This window comes from Astatotilapia calliptera, chromosome 6 (assembly GCF_964374335.1).
Source record: "Astatotilapia calliptera chromosome 6, fAstCal68.1, whole genome shotgun sequence".
In the NCBI taxonomy this organism is placed as follows: domain Eukaryota; kingdom Metazoa; phylum Chordata; class Actinopteri; order Cichliformes; family Cichlidae; genus Astatotilapia; species Astatotilapia calliptera.
In genome coordinates, this window is record NC_137427.1 from 6,095,401 (window position 1) to 6,115,626 (window position 20,226).

The following is a 20,226-nucleotide window of genomic DNA, read 5'->3' on the forward strand; positions in this document are numbered from 1 at the left end:
ACGGCTCCCCACTTACTCCCACCCCTCTACCTGAGACTACTTCAGGGTTCACTGGAGCTGTAGTACATATCAATACCATATCAAAAATAATGACATAAACCTCAAAATACAAATAAAAAGGTTGTGCATTTAACTGACACACATCACATACTTTGCAGGTATACATTCTTGAACACATTAAACATTTGCAATTAACTATCAATATTAATGAACAAATTGAAATAATGAGCTACTTATATAGCCAGGGAGAGAGTTAATCCCATACAGCTTATGACAAAATTTGATCCGAAGTGATTGATGGCCCTAATCACGACCTTTTGACCCCCCGCCCCTCCCCTCCGTGGGAAACCCCCGCGTGACGAATCGTATCCGGAGAAAGGGGGGTGGGAAACCCCCCGCGTGACGAATCGTATCCTGAGAAAGGGGGGCGGACCCCGGAAGCGCGCCATCTGTTGCTAACCGTAACGAATTGCACCCCGAGAAAGGAGGGGTGAACCCCCGGAAGCGCGTCATCTGTTGTTGGGGGAAAAAAAAGTTTTTAGAGGGAGGGGGAAAACCTCCGGAAGCGCGTCATCTGTTGTTGGGAAAAAAAGTTTTTAGAGAGGGGGAAACCTCCAGAAGCGCGCCATCTGTTGGAGGGGAATAAAAAAGCAGAGAGAGGAGTCCGTCACAATTTCTAAGGCACAGACACAAGATGGATTTCCTTCTGCAGCCCCGCAGCGGTCCTGTGTCCGATGAGATCTGCTCTCCCAAAGAAGAAGGTTTTGAATATGACATATTCAAATACAGCATATTTACTATGGAAGGCATCGATCCGGACCTTATGACCCTACCGGAAATACTCCGGAAGTGTCTAGTCATTTTTAGACCTGTTGCATCATGTTCCCTAACCACAGCGGTGATGCAGCAGATGATTCTGCGATGAAAAGAAGAACTTTCTATCCGCTTGTAACCTTTAAGATACACCATAGCTTGTGATGAAAAGAAGAACTTTCTATCCGCTTGTAACCTACAGGCTGCCTATGTGTAAAAAAATTGAATAAATAGCGCTTAGTGAATACTACTTTTCCTTTTGAGAGTCCTTTTTTTTACAAGAGACTGAAAAAACAAACCAGCGACAGGCGATCTTGTTTCACACACACACACACACACACACACACCCACCTCTGTGGGAAAGAGTCAACCATGAGAGTTTTGTCGACAGCAATTATCCATTTGGCAAAACAAATATCCGTCTCAAAGCCGTATTTTACCGTTGCAGAAAACAGAAGGCGTTCACAAGAAGGCACACACACACACACACACACACACACACACACACACACACACACCCCCACCCCGCGGACCAAGGAGGAGTGAGTCAGCAGATATCAGTTTTGTTTTTTTTATGTTTTTTTTTTCTCAATGCTTATATCCTATAACACGCCCTCCAAAAAAAATATTATTATTATTAAAACATCTATATGAGGTAGGTTTTGCGCAACCTGCTCCTTGTCAGACCAAAGTAGAGAGTTTTTTCTTCAATACTTTAACAATAAGTTTTCTCAATAGATAGAAAATGATGACGCTGAGGAGTCAACATTCGATATTATCATTGCTTGTAACCCTGTTTTTTACATCTCCCCATAAAACTAGTCTTAGCGAGGAAAAAAGCTCATATTCGAATAAGTTTATTAAAGCACCCCCTCTGTGGGAACGAGTCAACCATGAGCCGAGTTTTGTCAACAGCAATTGTCCATTTGGTAAAACAAATATCCGTCTCAAAGTCGTATTTTACCGTTGCAGAAAACAGACGGCGTTCACAAGAAGGCCCACACACACACACACACACACACACACACACACACACACACCCCGCGAGGCAAGGAGGAGTTTTTTTCTTCATTACTTTTTACAATAAGTTTTCTCAATAGATAGAAAATGATGACGCTGAGGAGTCAGCATCCGATATTATCATTGCTTGTAACCCTGTTTTTTACATCTCCCCATAAAACTAGTCTTAGCGAGGAAAAAAAAATCTAATTATTCGAATAAGTTTATTAAAGCACCCCCTCTGTGGGAACGAGTCAACCATGAGCCGAGTTTTGTCAACAGCAAGAACAAGGTCAGACAGCAATTGTCCATTTGGTAAAACAAATACCCGTCTCAAAGCCATATTTTACCGTTGCGGAATGGGGGGAAAACAGACGGCGTTCGCAAGAAGGCAATCAAAAAAAAACAAACCCCCTCTAACTACCGGTATTGTCAAGAGAAAGATGCGAAAAACAGATGCTTCGCTAGACTAGGATAAAATGAGAGAAGAAGCGGAAGGGGAGTCGCTATCTGTGACAGTTCTACCAATCGCGAGGAAGAATCCGAGAATATTATGTCAGCATCCCGTTCAAACAACGCCGCCGATCAGAGGGCCATCTCGCCGGATCTGTTCATACCTCACCCCGGTAAGTTTTTTTCTTTACGACTTTAAATTATATATCAACAGAGATGTCAATAATTTGATTACTTTCTTTTAGATTTCTACATCAATGATTTCACGCAAGTGGACTACGGTACGTTTAAATAAGTATATACCATTTTTTAAACAAGTTTAGATAGACTTGATTTAACCATGCTCTGATACTTACAGAAACAATCGATAATGCAGTGAGTAACAGCAGAAATCCGGCCGTTTTCCACGGCGAATTAGAAGCCATATCCCCCGCAGAATCTCCGCTGCCGCCGCATCGAAGAGAAGACGGCACTATTTCCGTCTCCGCATACCGGGAGAACCGCGGAGAAAAAAGTTTTAAAATCGAAGGTAAACAATATGATGCATTATCAGCCATTTTGTTGAATAACAGGATGTGACGGAGTAATCCGAGTGTGCTATACCGCCCCTCCCGACCCGGAGCAGATTTTTTAAAAAAGTTTTGCTTTATTTCTCGACAGAGGTAACCGAGAATATACAGACCCCGCCGCAGCGAAAAGAAGAAGAAGAAGACGACGACGTTATTTTCGTCAACGCATACCGGGAGAACTGCAGGAAAATACCTTTTAAACCAAAAGGTAAACAATATGATGCAATATCCGTCATTTCGATAAATATCAGGATGTGGCGGAGTAATCCAAGTGTGCTATACCGCCCCTCCCGACTTGGAGTGGTATAAAGCGAGCTAAAAAGGTTGTTTTTTTTTTTTTTTTATTAAATCTTTCTCTTTTCTGTTTTATTTCTCGACAGCCGAGATTGCGGATATACCTATTCAACCCCCCTCCGCTACAGACAATCGCGCGGAGGAGCGAGGTAAATAAAAAGTTTTTTCATTCTCGAAAAATAGGAAAGAGGAGGTTTGTTTTCTTAAATCTCTTCTGTTTTTATTTCTCGGCAGCCGAGATTGCGGATTTACCTAACCAATCCCCCGCCGCTACAGACAATCGGGCGGAGGAGCGAGGTAAATAAAACGTTTTTTTTTCATTCTCAAAAAAATAGGAAGGATGAGATTGTTTTCTTAAATCTCTTCTGTTTTATTTTCCCCGACAGAGACCGATACAGAAAATCAGACTGAAGAAAATCAGGTTGAGGAGGAACCGTCCAGATCGCCTCCTATCAGGAGAGTGAGAGCTCCTCTCGGAAGACTGAGAGGTAATTGACGGGGGGATGAATCGATCCTATTAAACTTCTCTGGTCTATAAAAAATGTAAGGTTTAAAAAATACATTCTGTCCGTCTTTTCTTACAGCTCGACGGATGCTTCATAAGAAGAGAATCCTTGAAAAACTCGCTTTCATGTACGTCGCAACAGTTCGCACATATGCATCGATATACAGACACAAGGACCTGTAAAGTAAAAGCATGTAAAAGTCTGTGAATTAAGAAATAAAGAAAATCATGTCGGAAGAACACAGCATTCCTGAGGCTTTGTTGGAAGCCGTGGCAGAATTAAACAGAAACCATGAACATTTAGCCCCACCGTTAGAAAACAATATAGCCCCACCACCACCAAACGACCCTCTACAACCTTTAGAAAACGCATTGCAGGTCCTCCTTCAAAACATTGAAAACGAACGGCTTGCCGGTCTACTGAACTTTGACCCTCTGCAGCCGATAGAAAATGCTCTTCAGCTCTACGACCGGCAGCAGGGGCAGGTGCAGCAGCAGGTGGAGCAGCAGGTGGAGCAGCATCATCAACAGCAGCCCAGGGAGGAGGAGGAGGAGGACCGGCCTGCGGAGCATCAACAAGGAGGAGGAGGATCTCGGGTACAGAACGATGCGGTGACTCGCCGCGAACATTTTAATAATTTCGAAATAAGGCGAGTATTTAACATTCCCTCTCCGGATGAAGCGAGCGACCTCGCTCAATTTTACCTCAACGTCAGGGATAATTTTGTAGATCTAGCGGATAGGGTCAGACCGGAAGTTAGTCGTAACGACCGGGTTCAACTGGAGATCATCAGCGAGCACGCGCGAAATCACTCTGTTTTTAACGTCGATGACGAAAGCGCTGAAAACATTGTACCGGTTTTTGAGGACCTGCTAGCCAGGCTGATACAATCAAACGGAGCGATCGTCGCAGGCTCTCCCCTAGAAATTGTTGTGCAAGTAATTAGAAATCCTAGAGGCGGTGGCAGTAATGACCCGCGTAAAAAGATTCACAAAATGTTAGACGATGAAATTCTAGTCAAAAAGCGACGCTGTCTGTACGTGGTAAAAAACAAAAACGATAATCTGTGTTTTGCCATCAACCTGATTCACCTCACTCAACCTCATTTCACAGATAAACAGGCCCTGGAACGCGGCAGAGAGCTGCAGCGTTTAGCGGGGTTGAGCGATCGCACTCAGGTAACTCTCACAGACATAGGTAAATTCGAACAAATACTAAAACGTAAAATCGTCGTGTTTTACCGCCCGCCCGAGGACAGAACTCTTTCATTAATCGAAACAGACTACCCGAACACGCCTCACCCGCTGTACTTATTCTTATTCCACCATCACTATTACGGGATAAAAAATCTAAAAACATTTTTAGGAATTCAGTACATTTGCGACGAATGTCACCGCGGGTATTATAAAAGAGAAGAACACTTTTGCCAAAACCGCTGCAACCTCTGTTTTGACCCCGCATGCCCCTCTCACTTTCTGGACTCTGTAATCTGTACGGATTGTAACAGATCATGTCGCACACGTGCGTGTTATTTAAAGCACAAACAACCTAGAATTCACTCCGGTTCAGACCTCAGCGTTTGTCAACAATTGTATAAATGTCCGGACTGCAAGCACCTCTCCCGTCGCGGAATGCACAGGTGCACAGCCGCCAGATGTAAAATCTGTCGCGCGGAGCTTCCTCCCGACAACGATCAACACCTGTGTTACATCCAACCTTTGAAACATGAAAACTCTGATAACGCTTCCATAATCTTTTATGACTTTGAAACCTTCCCAGACAGGGAGGGGGCGCACGTCCCTTACCTAGTGTGCACAAAATCTCTAGAAGGAGAAGAGTGGCACGCTTACGGTGTAGACTGTGTTGAAAAGTTTCTCCAAAGATACAGAAGGAAAAAATATAGAGAGACCACGTTCGTTGCGCACAACGCGAAAGGGTTTGACAGCTATTTAATTCTAAGCCACCTGGTGGGGGGTGGGATGACGCCCTCTCTCATCATGCAAGGCAGTAAAATTATATGTTTCACAGAATCCGATTTCCTTCTCAAATTCATAGACTCGCTTTCTTTTCTCACCATGCGTCTCAGCGCTATGCCCAAAGCTTTAGGCTTCGAGGACAAATCCAAGGGATTTTTTCCTCACAAATTCAGCTCGCGGGACCGCTTAAAATACTCGGGTCCGTACCCTCCTCCTTCAGATTACGGGGTGGAGCGCATGTCACCTCCCGAAAGGGCTGAGTTTTTGCAATGGCACTGCGAGGCCTCCCGGGGAGTGTTTAACTTTGAAAAAGAATCCCTGTATTACTGCCGAAACGACGTTAATATTCTGAGAGAGGCGTGCGTAAAGTTCAGAGACGGGTTTATAGGCGAAACTAAAGTAGACCCTTTCAGCTGCGTCACTATAGCTTCAGCCTGCATGAAAGTGTTTCTCACCAATTTCCTACCCGAAAACAGTCTGGCTATCCCCTCGCCCGACAACTACGGGCGCAGGTTCAAAGCCTATTCGCACGCGTCCATTCAGTGGCTGGAGTGGGTAGCTCACTCTCAGAAAATTCCCGTTCAACACGCTCTCACAACCGGCGGAGAGAAAAAAATAGGCCCGTACTTTGTCGACGGATACGCGCTGATTAACGGGGAAAAGTGGGTGTGGGAATTTCTGGGATGCTTTTATCACGGCTGTCCAAAATGCTACAGGCCTGAGGAAATCTGCCCTTTGACCCGCGCTCCTTACGGGGACCTGCACGCCTCTGCCGAGGCGAGGCTCCGGGAGCTGAGAAACGTTTACAGAGTCCGCACGGTCACTCTGTGGGAGCACGAATGGAACGAGATGAAAAAATCGAACGAGGAGGTTATAAATTTTATGCGGAACTACGAAGTCCCGGAACCTCTGTCTCCTCGCTCGGGGCTTTACGGAGGCCGCACTTCGGCCTTGAGACTGCGTTACAGCGCCTCGCCAGGAGAAAATGTGTATTACGTAGACGTCACATCCCTGTACCCTTACGTCAACGCCAAACGCGCTTACCCTCTGCATCACCCCCAAATCATCAGAGAGAATTTTGCAGACCCTCGCAGTTATTTCGGGCTGATCAGAGCCACCGTTTACCCGCCGCGCGGGCTCTATTTCCCCGTTCTACCGTACAAAACCCCCGGAGGTAAATTAATATTCTCCCTCTGTCGCACCTGCGCCGAGACCAATCAACAAAGCGGTCCGTGCCTTCACGACGACGAGGCCAGAGCTCTCACCGGGGTCTGGGTCACCGTCGAGTTTAACAAAGCCTTAGAATTAGGTTACAGAGTGGTTAAAATCACAGAGGTCTGGCACTTTGATAGTAGCAGCAGCGATATTTTCGCCGGCTATATTAACACTTTTCTCAAAGGCAAACAGGAAGCCTCCGGTTATCCTCCGGAAGCTCGCGACGAGGATGAGAGGAACAAATACGTGGAAGAGTACCACAGGCATCAGGGCATACGTTTAGACCCGTCAAAAATAGAGGTGAATCAGGCCAAAAGACAAGTTTCGAAATTGTGTCTCAACAGTTTCTGGGGAAAGTTTGCTCAGAGAGCCAACATGACTCAGACCGCTCTGGTCAGAAAGCCGAGTCAGTTTTTTAACTACGTCTTTTCAGGACAGTACGTCTTTAAACACGTCTCTTTTTTAAAGACCAAAAAACAGGAAGTGGCTTTAATTCAGTGGAGCTATAACGAGCGGTGCGTGATACCTCCCGGCGCTACCAATAACGTTTTTATCGCCGCTTTTACTACAGCCTACGCCCGCCTAAAACTCTACGAGTATTTAGAAAAATTGCAGCGCAGCGTTCTGTACACCGACACCGACTCTCTGATCTACGTAGTGAAAGAGGGGGAGGAACCTTTAGAGCTGGGCAACTATCTAGGGGATCTCACGGACGAATTAGACGGGGACACCATCCAGGAATTTGTCTCCGCGGGTCCAAAGAGTTACGCCTACCGGACCAGAAACAAAAAGAAAATGGTGGTAAAAATGAAAGGAATAACGCAGACGAGAGAATGTTGCGAACGCGTCAATTTCGACAGTATGAGCGGGTTGGTGGAAAGTTACCTTTCTGGTATGAAAGAGGCGGAGCTCCAGACCCCTCAGAACGGAATTCAGAGGGATAAGAGAGGCTTTGTGCTCAAAAACAGAACATTTCAGAAAAAGTTTCGCGTGGTTTACGACAAGAGACGTCTCTTTCCAGACGGTACAACTCTGCCTTTCGGGTACTAGTGTTTTTGTTTTCTTCTAAAAAAAAAAAAAAAAAAAAAAAAAAAAGAATGGAGGAAACTGATTTTGATCACAGACTGAAAGTGCCTTTTTCCTGTCTAGTTGTGGGTCCTAGCGGGTGTGGGAAAACTCATTTTGTAAAGTGTGTTTTGGAAAACTGTGAACGCGTCATGGATACTGTGCCCGCGAATATTGTGTGGATTTATACTTCTTTTCAACCCATGTATGAGGAGCTTTCAAAGACCAATAAAAACATTAAATTTATCGAAGGGCTGCCTGATTCTTTTGAAGATTTCCGAGACGTTCTGGTGGTGCTGGATGACGTCATCTTTCAGGCCTCGGATCACCAGGAAGTGGTTAAAATTTTCACTCAATACCGCCACCATAAAAACGTCTCGGTTATGATGCTAACCCAGAACGTTTTTCATCAGGGAAAATACAGCCGCACCATCAGCTTAAACTCCAATTATATGGTGTTGTTTAAAAACCCCAGAGACAAGCTGCAGATTGAGATTTTGGCCCGTCAGATTTTCCCTTCGCAAAAAACCTTTTTCTCAGACAGTTTCAAAGACGCCACCGAGGAGCCCCACGGGTATTTAATCCTCGATCTCACTCCCTCGTGCCCAGAACGCTACAGAGTGCGCGCCGGTCTGCTTCCGGGGCAGTACCCCGTCATTTACCTGCCTAAACCCAAGTAGCCATGTCTCAGCGTATAAAAAGAAACGCAGTCTTACTGCAAGCTCTGTACCACGCGTCGCCGCAGAAACGCAAAGACATTCTCGCTCACAGCTCCCCGGATTTCCTCCAGGCGCTGTGCGAGATAGCTTTAAATCTTTTAAAGGGAAACATACCTCTTTCCGCTCCTCAATACCAAAAACTGAAACGCCAGAAAAAGATCATCAGGCTGCTGGCCGACAAGAAAACGAGTTTAAACCGTAAGCGTCAAGTTTTAAAGAAACAAACGGGAGGGTTTCTTTTCCCTCTGCTGTCCGCAGCCGTACCCATTCTAGGGAACCTACTGGGAGGAATATTTCAAAAACGCTGAGATGTTTAAAAAAATGATTCTCGTTCCCTCTCACGAGTTGAAAAAACTGACCCGACCCACCGAGCCTACCGTCAGAGAAACTGCCAAAGACGATTTGGACGAAAAGATGAAAGCCATACTGGAGGATCCGCGGCTAAATTCGTATGAAAAAATCAAAAGATACGAGTCTCTGCTGCGGAGATATCTCACACTCTCTAAACAGGACCGGGACGAGGAGAGTAGGCTGACTTTCCAGCTCCCGCCAGAGGAGGCGCAGCAGCAGGTGCAACAGCAGCAGGTGCAGCAACAAGTGCAGCAACAAGTGCAGCGGCCCAGAGAGGAGGATGATGAAATGATGGAAGAAGTATTAAAATCCTTACCCCCTCGAGATCGCAAAAACGCACGCTACATTATGCAGAAATTACCTGAGGGTGGAGGAGGATGGACAAAGAGGGGTGAATTTGTTTACAAGGGGGATGCGGTGCGGGGTTCGCACATGATCGATCTATTTAAAAACCTCTCCCTCTCTTTTAAAAGTAAAAACCAAACGCGACCGAAAGGATGGAACGCGTTTTTAACTACTTTGGTCGAAACAAACATACCCTCATCCTCAATACATAACCGTATAGCTCGCGATCAGTATGCGCGTCTTAAATCTGTGGAGGAGGAGGAGGAGGGAGGACAGACACCTGCGCGAAGGGGGAGAAAACCTTCTCGGGTCAAAATAACGCTTTCCCCGACCTGGACCTCTATGTAAAATCAAATGTTTTTTTGTTTACAAATGAAATAAAAAAAACGCTGCAACAAACTTTTTTTTGTTTACGTTTCTTTATTTGATACACACATCTTTAAACTTTTGTAAGGAGCACGCCCCGTGATGACCTCTGCGAGAGCGAGCGGGGCAGCGTCCTTTCAGAAAGTCAGACACCATGTCATCATTTTTAAACACATCGTTATAGTACAGAGAAAGTATTTTACCGACGGATAACCCCTGAGCCTTGTGACATAGATAAAAAATGCAATGTTGCCCGCAAACGACAGACATAGGGTGCTGAAGTTGACGATCGTGATAGAGTATTTTGTCAGAGCGGCCTTCCAGAAACTCTGAGATGACCGAGGGATAGTGAGCAAAGTCGGGAGGGAATCCGTAAGAGTCAAAAAAAGTGGAGGAGCCGTCCTTTTCCAGAGTCAGAGCCAGCCAGTGTTCTCCCCTCAAGTGCGAGGGGTGAGTGTTTACTATAAAGTAGGCGGGGGGTTTAAAGTCGCGCCTCAAAAAGGCCAGCTGGTCCGAGGCCCAAACACCGCAGAAAACGTCTCCCAAGGCGCGATGTAGAATGTGCTCCAGCTGAAGGTTATCCATGTGTGTATATTTTAGTAATAATCCACCAGCACCTGTCTTTTAGAGTCAATCTCCAGAATTGAATCGTAGCAGGCGTACACTATGAGAGTTGTGGTTTGAGGTAGAGGAACTCTGAATCTCATCTCCAGCCTCAAATTCCCGTTGGAGACGGGAGACAGGGCGTCAGCATCCTCGCTGGGTTCCAGATTAAAGGCAAAAAGGGCGTACCCTTCATTAAATTCCCGGCGATCGATGCTCAGAGGTAAATCTTTGAGGTGTCTCCCCGTGGCGGAAAACATGTGATAAAACTCCCTGACCGAATTTCCGCGGTCAAACTGTGGCTGGAAAGCTTTGGCTGGCACCTGCCTGCCGTCCTGACACAACGCCAGATACTCTACATCGTTGTGTCTAAAGTTGAAAGGCGACAGATCCCTCCTCCCGGTGAAGGCGTCGTGATGAACCATGCCCAGGACCACGTATTTGGGCATGGCTCCCAGAAAGAGATTCTCTTGGTTGCAGATCCTGGAATTTTCAGGGATGGAGTAGGTTTTCACAGAAACGCGCGAAAGAGGATAGAGGGCGTTTCCTTTCATCAGGGCCGCGGCGTGCCCCAGCCTGACGGCCGGCGAGACAGTGACCTTTTTAACAAACAGAGAGGCCGAAGTTATTTTCAGAGCAAACTGCGAATCCCGAGTTCCCATCAGACTGAAGGCGTCGCTGTTGCGTATCAATTTAATTCTCAAATCCACAGAGTTCAGCAGGAGCCTCTCGCAGAAGAAAATATCAGCGTGGAGGGGACCCAGCAGGTCCACTTCTCGCGACTCGGCCGTGAAAACGGCTCTCTGTTTTATCCCTCTGTTCGGCCCGTTGCTTATAACTATAGAATCCATGTCTCCAGCAGTGTCTTTGTAAAACAGACCGGCGCTGAATTGACTCTTTAGAGTGTCTTCTGAAAAGTTGAGCAGCGTCTCGATCATGGCCCTGTAAGGATGGGTGGCGCTGGACTGCGAAATCAATCGATCCCCCAGAATAACGTCGCACTGACTGAAAATTGTGTTGAGAGGATAATTGATGAGGGCTACCCCCGCGTCGGGTGGGATGTTGCTCCCGTCCCTTTCCGTAATTTTCACTCTCAGATGGAGCATGGTGTCGTTCAGATCGAGATACTTTTCCCCGTCTCCGGGGATGAAAAATTCGATGGGTGAGTTGTCGTTCAAAGCAGAGAGGGGCTGACATTCTTGATATTTTTTATCCTCTATGGATAGCTGGGTCATGGGAGCTGAAAATAGATCCAGTTCGGCAAGGGTGCATTCGGCAGATTTCTTGTGTAAGAGAGACATTTTTTATTTATTTATTTTCTTCTAAAATATGTCAGAGCTCCTCTGGGGCTTCCTTCTCTTCCCGCTGCCAGCCTTAACTGATTTACTTTTTACTCCGACGCTTTTATTTTTAATCCGCTCGCCCGGAGGGCGTTTCCTCTTCCTGCGGGAGAGGACCATCATACCCCCCGCCCCCTCCTGGCGAGGCTCTGTCAGCTTACCCATCACTCTTTTCACAGCGTCTGTAGCGATATTGGTTGCGGCCGTTTTCAGGTGAGGTTTAGCTACGGCGAACCCTGATTTGAAGAGAGGAGACACGAAACGAAACAGTCTGGAGAAGATGGATCCTATCCCTCTGCCGTACATCACGGGCGCTCCGTAAAAACCTGGAAGGGAACCTCCCACCTGCCCCTCATAATACCTCACAAAACGGTGAGGGTCCTGCGGGAGACGCGCAGCCATTTGTCAAGCCGGTTTAAAGTGCAGCTTGACTATCGTTTTCCCGTAAACAAAATCCACGAATCTGTCGCGGTCCGTTTTAATTTCTACGCGTATGGTTTTAATGTATTTTTTAGAAACGCGCAAGTAATGGACAGTGTTATGTCTGATGCTGATCACGTCTCCGTAATCGCCTTTCACGTTAAGGACGCTGAGCAACGGTGAGTAACTGTCACCGACCGGCTGGTACTGAACGATGTCGGTGTAGAGAAACAGGTTATATACGCCCGCGTTCATATCGCACGGATACGGAGTAGAGCGCTTTGACAGAGTCCACCACTCGTTCGTTTTCAATCCCAGCATGTAAGCCAGAGGAGGGAAGACCTTTATTTTATGGCTCCCGACTCCTTTGATATCCAGACGTTTGGTGATGTTGTTGAACGAAGCCTCGAAGGACGGGTCGTACTTTTGGATCGCCGGCACCAGGTGATCCAATAGATCTTTAACGCGTCCGTAATGACCTCCCCTGCCGAATTTTAAAATCACCAGGGGCTGATCTTCCTCCGTCGTCCGCATCAGCTCCAAGTAGGAGGCGTCCGGCGATAGATTGTACCATGTGCGCGGGTAAATGAATTCGCATAAGCCCACGCTCCATTCTCCGGTCAGCTCGAGGGGTTTGGCCAGATCTACCGTGTAGCAGCCGCTGGTGTTATCTTTAAATAAGCCCTTGCTGGCGTTGGAAGGCAGGGTCACGTAAAACCCTTCGGACTGCATGATGAATTTTAAAAAATGAGCCGAATGATGCGAGGGGTCTCTTTTTTTATACGCCTACCACTTCCGAGGCTTTCACCCAGCTGTTGAATTTATCCGGCCAGTTTTTCCACTTGACAAAAACCTGTTTTTCCCCTCTGACTGTGCGCCGCTTTAAAATCTTCTCCACATGAAACGCTTTGTCCTCGGTCAGTTTCACTTTCTGCAGCTCGGGCTCATAAAACGACCCATCAATGGGGTCCCCGTCATAATCTTGTAATTTATACACGGGTGGCGAACGGTGAAGGACCCTGATCACAGTAAAGATTTCGTCCGTGAAACTCTGCTCGTATTTTTTATCAAATACCCCTCTCAATTTGGATATCCTCACCAGATCCGCCTTCTTAAATTTCAACTTTATTTTAGGACGGACGGGTGTGTTTCCATACAAGTTGCGAAACACCTGATCCGCGTTCTCGGGGCGCACCTCGGCAGGTGCCATTTTAATGCTGCTGTGATAACTGCGGTTATATCCTTCTAACAGGTCTGGCAACACCTCCAGATAGCGTCTGGTATTGTGCGCGGTGAAATATCTCCACATCCTTGTTTTCAGAGTGCGGTTAAATCTCTCCACCACCGAGGCCTTTAGGTCGCTGGCGGTAGCAAAATGGGAGATGCTGTGATTTTTCATCAGAGCTTGAAAACTCTTGTTGAAAAACTCTTTTCCCGCATCGGTCTGTAAATTTTCCGGTATTTCACTCTCTCTCAACACAGATTCGAAAGCTTCGGTCACTTCAGAACCCGTCTTCTTTTTCAGGGGGCGGGCGTAAGCCTTTTTTGAAAATACGTCTATGACGGTTAATAAATAATTGAATCCGTCGTTGTATTCAGACAGCTGTCTCATGTCGCACAGGTCGGCCTGAAGCTGCTTCAGGGGTTTGGTCACAAACACTCTATTTCTCTTAAATCTTACTCGCGCCGGCTTGTGCAGAGTATAGGCGTCCTGTTCGGATAAAAAATTCTGCACCTTGCGGATATCAACTTTTTTACCGGTTTCATCTTCTAAAGCGCGTCGAAGTCTATTTACTCCTCCGAAACTACCTGGGTGATGCGGGTCATAATACACTTTTTTCATCTCACTTTTCTCGGCCATCTCGTCTTCTGATAAAAAGCTCGTCTGCGTTATAACGTCGCAGGAGTCGGCTTTTATTATTTTATTCAAAAAACCAGAGGGCTTAATGTGCAGAAAACAGGAATACGTTATTCAAAAACCAGAGATGAATGCTTTTTAAATATTTTTTATTCAAAACCAGAGGGTTTAACATGCAAAAAACAGGGATACATTTTTATTCAAAAACCCTGAGATAAAACACACTTATAGAATACAAGTAAGTTACAAAAACAGGAATACACTTTTATTCAAAACCCTGAGATAAAACACAGTTATAGAGTCAAACGGTTACAAAAACTATTTTTTTAAAAACATGAGGTAAACATGTTAAAAGGTTACAAACAGGATACTTTTTTTTTAAAGCATACACGATTAAAAAACGAGGTAGGTTTTTTTTTTTGTTTTGTTTTGTTTTTTAAAAAGAAACAGAATACATGATTAAAATAAAGCAGAATTAAAAAACGAGTTAGGTTTTTTTGTTTTTTAAAAAGAAACAGAATACACTTTTATTCAAAACCCTGAGATAAAACACAGTTATAGAGTCAAACGGTTACAAAAACTGTTTTTTCTTTTTTTAAAAAAACATGAGGTAAACATGTTAAATGGTTACAAACAGGATACTTTTTTTTAAAGCATACACGATTAAAAAATGAGGTAGGATTTTAAAAAACAGAATACACGATTAAAAATGAGGTAGTTTTTTTTTTTTTGTTTTTTAAAAAAGAAACAGAATACATGGTTTAAAAAACAAGGTTAAATATAGGAAGCATGCAGGAAAAGAATCAGCAACCTTTGTAAAACTCCGTAACCAGACGGAGTTCCCCGATTTTAACCACATCTTGCCCCACCAAATTGTCATAAGCGTCTGTGATGGCGTCAAAGACTTTCCTCACCGATTTCAGCTCATGAAGCAAGGTCTCCGCAACCATCCCGACTTTAACATCCTCAGTTTTGATGTTTCGAGCAATCAACAGCCGTTGAATGGATGGGACAAAGCGAGGAGTGAGCAGTTTCTTTCTGATGTTATAATAATTGTCGGAATAAAAATCATCCTCCAGAATTTGCAGGCACTCGTGTTGTCTCTGGCTGGGATGGTCTATCTTACATCCATTACATTCGTCGGTGCGGTGCTTGTTTATCACCAAGTTGACCAGATGATAGACAGCAGTTTTCACAGTGTCGATGAATAAAGAAGACGCCCAGCCGTCCATCTCGTCGGTATGCTGCTGCTGCTGCCGCCTCAGGCGCTTCAGAGGCCAGTAACCGGGAGTGTCGGGTACCACCTCGCCCTCGTCAGAAAAACAATCGGTGGAGCAGGTCTCCTCATCGCGAAGCAGGGGTGCAGAGTCCATCTCTCTCTCTGAGCTAAAAAAGGCTTTTTGATCGGACTTTTAAAACAGAAGGAAGGGGGGCGTGGTCCGGGAGGGGCGGGGATTTTCAGAAGTTGAGACATTTCCTTACTCCTACGGCATCCCTCCAGCAGCGGCAAGTTTGAAAAAGAATTGTAATATCCTTCCTCACTTGCAGCATTCTTACGACCCACTCTTTGGCTGGTATAACCATCATGCTGCGAAATAATCCGCAGTCGGGGTTGAATTTTTCCATGACAAAAATGTCAGGGGCATCAGACTCGTCAGTCGAACGCAGACTTGCTCTCATTCTCCATCTCCCCGTAGCTGTGGTTCCTGAAGACCAGACGGTTGACAAGATTGTTTTAGTCTTGATCAGCTGGTCATCATTGAAGCGTATGCCTCCGTTTCGCGGCGGGGGAGGGGGAATAGCTTCTATTTCTTCTTCCGTAGCTTTTTCTGGAGACGGGGGAATGTTTTCTTTATTCTCAGCGGCTGCTTTCTCCTCTTTTATTTCTGGAGCTGGGGGAATAGCTTCTTTTTTCTCAGGAGCTGCTTTCTCCTCTTTTATTTCTGGAGCTGGGGGCTCTTCTTCTGGAAGTTTTTCGGCCAGGGGCTCATCTTCTTCTTCTTCTTCTTCTTCTTCTTCTTCTGTAACTGTGTCGAGAGGATGATCATCATCATCATCATCATCATCAGCTGATTCATCAGGGGAGGAAACATCCTCTACAGAGGGGGTCTTTTCTTTATCCTCATCATTCTCAGCAGCAGTATCCTCTTTTTCATCAGACGAGTCAGAAGGAGGATCTTTTTCATCATCAGCAGCATCATGCTCTTCTTCATCATCAGCAGCATCATGCTCTTCTTCATCACCGAAGACGGAAGGAGAAGGAGGAGGAGGGGGAGGAGAATCTACCTCTCTCCGGGGTCTTTTAGCGGCAACATCTTCCTCTTCAGGAATGGGGAAATCCTCATTTGCCTCTCCGATAGCCATCGCAACCAGCAGCTTCAGCACGGCCCAGTCATTGGGAGTCAGCTTCACAATGCTGCTCGATTCCGTCAAGCTTTCTCCTTCGTTCAACTGATAAAACCAGAGCTCCCCCGATTCATATTTGAATATGTAGCCCCACTTTCCACAACCCTCAGCAGGCAGAGTCCATTCTCCTCGCAAGTTTCTCGGTGCTGGAATTTGGCTGCGGAACATGAAGACGTTCTTACTTCTTCCTTCTTTCCGCGGAGTGTCGGTTGCTTCGGGTCTGGTACTGTAGACAGACACCGGCGTATCGCTGATAATCGACGAGGCCCACTCGCTGCTGCTGCCGCCCATGCTCGAGGGTTCTGCGGGAGAGCAGATTTCTTCACCGTCCAAGTAAACAGGACCGCTGGAGGGCTGCAGAAGGAAAGAATCCATCTTGTGTGTGTGAGAGACTTTGAAATTGTGACGGGACTCCTCTCTCTGGTTTTTATTCTCCTCCCTCGCTGCAGTCCCTCCCACTAAAAACTTTTTTTTTCACATCAACAGATGGCGCTCTTCCGGGGGTTCACCCCTCCTTTCTCGGGCTGCAATTCGTTACGGTTAGCAACAGATGGCGCGCTTCCGGGGGTTCACCCCTCCTTTCTCGGGCTGCAATTCGTTACGGTTAGCAACAGATGGCGCGCTTCCGGGGTCCGCCCCCCTTTCTCAGGATACGATTCGTCACGCGGGGGGTTTCCCACCCCCCTTTCTCCGGATACGATTCGTCACGCGGGGGTTTCCCACGGAGGGGAGGGGCGGGGGGTCAAAAGGTCGTGATTAGGGCCATCAATCACTTCGGATCAAATTTTGTCATAAGCTGTATGGGAATAACTCTCTCCAGGGCTACATTTGAAATCAGGTTTTCGATTAGTTACATAATTCACTTGGGATAGTGGAAAAAAATGTTATTTCTTCCTATGGGAGGATCTCCTTCCTATCGACATCTTTTCTTAAGAATCCATTTATTTCAGGAAACTGTTTTAAGCAAGCCACAGCGACTGTACTGCCAAAGGCACAACTGAATTGATGCATGATACAAATCTGTTTTCTTAGTTAATATATTTGTGAGACTTTCATCTTCATTGCTAGAGATTCCCAATTACATTTTTTTTCCAATCTACTTTAAGTCATTTTCTTAGTTTTGGCCAAATTGACCTGCACTGTTAATCTGCTGCACTAATCCACTGTTGTAATGGGAAAGGGACAGTTAAAAAGACGCTTGAACTGCTGAACTCTTTTAAAGGTCCTTCATTTCTGCCTTCACTGCTCAACCACGCGTTACAGAGGCTTAAAGGGGGTGCTGCTAAAACAGCTCGATTAAGAGAAAGAATGAATCGAGAAGCTGTATAAACTGTGAATCATGCACATTGATTCCAGCAGAATACAAGAAAAAACAGAATGGAGCCAGAATCGATCAGTTCAGCAGTAATGAACCAGTTATCAACTTTTAACACTTTCACCTATGTTTGACCTTAATTCTGCCTAAAGACAAAGAAGAAATGAAGAAAGAAGATTACAAAATGTACTTCCTTTAAAATAAAATTCAAAGAAGTAAATGAAATTCAGTTACAACTATATGTAGGCTAATGTAATACAGGAAATTTTGTCTTTCAAGCATTGACAAACACACACACGCCTGATCTTGCACTGAGACATATTGTGCAGTGGCAAGTAAAAAAGAGGAGGAGTGCAAACTTTTAGAAGTGTCCTCGACCACAAACAAACAGCCTTTGTGTCAGGAGTTTCTTCGTAACCATACAAAAACCCTAGATGACTCATTCTTCTATGCAGGGGTAAGTAAAATACTTCCACTTCTCCAGTTTATGTGATCTTTTATTATAGTTTTAGTTTATAGTTTATTTATTTATATAGCACATTTAATTACAACAGGAGCGTTGACCAAAGTGCTGTACAAGAATACAACATACCTAATAAAATAACTTAGAGTATTTTTGGAATGTGTAAGCAGTAGCGGTTTTAGATACGGGCGACACGGGCGGTTGCCCGGGGCGGCATCGTGGTGGGGGGCGACATCACGGGCATCGGCGTCAGTCAGCGCATACTGGGAATGACATATGCACCGATCGGTTTTCTATCGCCCATTTGCTGGGGGTAAGGGCGCCCTTCGTTTGCGAGGTGAGCCTGCTGCTGGCGGCGCAGGGAGGAGGGGGGGAGGGGGGCGGAGGTGGGGAATTCTCTGACCGGCTTGAGCAGCATCTAATAACCAACTCGCAAAATAAAACAAAAAAACAAACAAACCAACAAACACGAAAACAGCGGACATTATGATACAGACTTATAATTTGCACTGATGTTTTTTCGAAATTCTATACTCGAAAAGTGAGCGGAAGAGCCCTCCGTGCGCCTGCTCGCTGCTGAAGTCAAAGTAAACGTTATTGTCATCTCCGCTACATACAGTCCAGTATATAGAGAGAAGAGACGACAAGGCTCCAGTTACAGCAGTGCAAGTAAACAAACAATAAATATAAGAAGAGTAAGAAAATAAATATACACTTTAGGATCAATAACAATTTGAAATTTAAAATTTACAGTTTGATGATTTAAAGGCTCACACACAACATTCATAATGTTGTAAATCCAAGCCCATTATGTATTCATGATTTAAATCCTGGGTTGTGTGAAATCTCAGAAATGCACCCTAGACAAAGTGAATCTGTGAACTAAGGTGTAGGTCTATTAGGTTATGTTGTGGTGATCCTGGGGTTGAGGGATGGGTGTTCATACTGGAGTGCAAAATTAAATCCAATGGAAGATGGACAAGAAAAGTTCAGAGCCATCAGGTCCTCAGTTTAGAAAAAAGAGAAAAGAAGAGGAGGAGAAACGAGCAAAAGATACAGGTAAGTAGATGTGTCATTGGATAATGGCAGGTCATCCTGAAACAATCAGAATCAGAATACTTTATTAATCCCTAAGGAAATTATGTGGGTTATGTGGGTTGGTCCAAGAAGAAATGGTAAAAATAGTAACAGTGACAGACTAAACTCCAAACAATACATTATGTTACAGATTTTAATATTTAGTCATTGTCAATTGTTGATTTGTCCTGTTCTCATTGTATGAGGAATTATGATGGCTGTTTGGTAGCCGTTTGCATACATACTCTCTCTCTCTCTTCATATGTGTGTGTTTGTGTGAACACTCCAGAGGGAGTGTTCGCCCGGGGCGCCAAACAGGCTAGGACCGCCACTGTCAGTAAGCATGTATAAATCATAATGTCACCTGTTCTTTTGTATTGTGTTATCTTGTTTGTAAATATTAATGTTCTTGGGATTTGAGAGTATTTAGTTGGTTTGTATCTTATACCAAATTTACACTTTTTCTGTCAACAACTGTGTAACATTTAAAGGAAAAATGCTCTTAACAGTTTGATTTGAGGTTTTTGGTAGCAGCTAGACACTCCTCACATTGTAACGACCAAAAAAGCCATATAAATTGGAAATTTCTACACTAATGCTTAGAAATACTTTGAAGAACACTTTGTTATACATCCAATCATCTGTTTTGAATTATTGAGGGGCAATGCTTTATCTCACCAATCTGTCTGGGCTGCAGAGGACCACTAGCTCCACTCTGAGCTCTTCCCCTTATCCCCAAGGCTGAGGCACTGTAGTATAGACATATGAATATGACAGTTTGTACCTTTATCACCCAATGTGCACATAGGCATACACTTAAGTACATGATGGTCATGGGAAATTCACTGTGATAAACCTCAGCTTTGCTTAATTTTCTAGGCAGCATCTGTCAGCTCTAGCAGTGCATTACATACTTTAAAGCAATACTTAACCTCACCATACTCTTTTTCATCCTTTTCTCTTTTTTTAGATTTTATATAATCTCTCCGATGATATCATTTGCTGCATATTATGCTGCGAGTGTTCTCACTGTTGGCCTGCTGTTTCATTGTCTCTTGTTGACTGTCAGTACC

General features: G+C 45.0%; 3 protein-coding genes across 3 annotated transcripts in view; 2 read left to right on the forward strand and 1 right to left on the reverse strand.

The window, feature by feature from the left end:
- The first annotated feature begins 1,153 nt into the window (after window positions 1-1,153).
- Window positions 1,154-3,973, forward strand: LOC113018521 (uncharacterized). The gene is made up of 8 exons (XM_080302691.1): window positions 1,154-2,438; window positions 2,511-2,546; window positions 2,624-2,794; window positions 2,926-3,042; window positions 3,215-3,277; window positions 3,363-3,425; window positions 3,515-3,616; window positions 3,713-3,973. The coding sequence occupies exons 1-8, from the start codon at window positions 2,366-2,368 to the stop codon at window positions 3,814-3,816; spliced, it is 729 nt and encodes a 242-aa protein (XP_080158817.1). The 5' UTR covers window positions 1,154-2,365; the 3' UTR covers window positions 3,817-3,973.
- A 5,756-nt stretch (window positions 3,974-9,729) lies between these two features.
- LOC145429158 (uncharacterized protein F54H12.2-like) lies at window positions 9,730-12,016 on the reverse strand. The gene is made up of 2 exons (XM_080302202.1): window positions 11,662-12,016; window positions 9,730-11,514 (listed from the first exon to the last, which is right to left on the reverse strand). The coding sequence occupies exons 1-2, from the start codon at window positions 12,014-12,016 to the stop codon at window positions 10,268-10,270; spliced, it is 1,602 nt and encodes a 533-aa protein (XP_080158328.1). The 3' UTR covers window positions 9,730-10,267.
- A 5,926-nt stretch (window positions 12,017-17,942) lies between these two features.
- Window positions 17,943-20,226, forward strand: part of vwa11 (von Willebrand factor A domain containing 11) — a 28,513-nt gene continuing 26,229 nt past the window's right edge. The window contains exon 1 of the mRNA XM_026169908.2: window positions 17,943-18,070. Coding sequence (XP_026025693.1) covers window positions 18,048-18,070 — 23 coding nt within the window. The 5' untranslated portion in view covers window positions 17,943-18,047. The remainder of the gene's footprint in view (window positions 18,071-20,226) is intronic.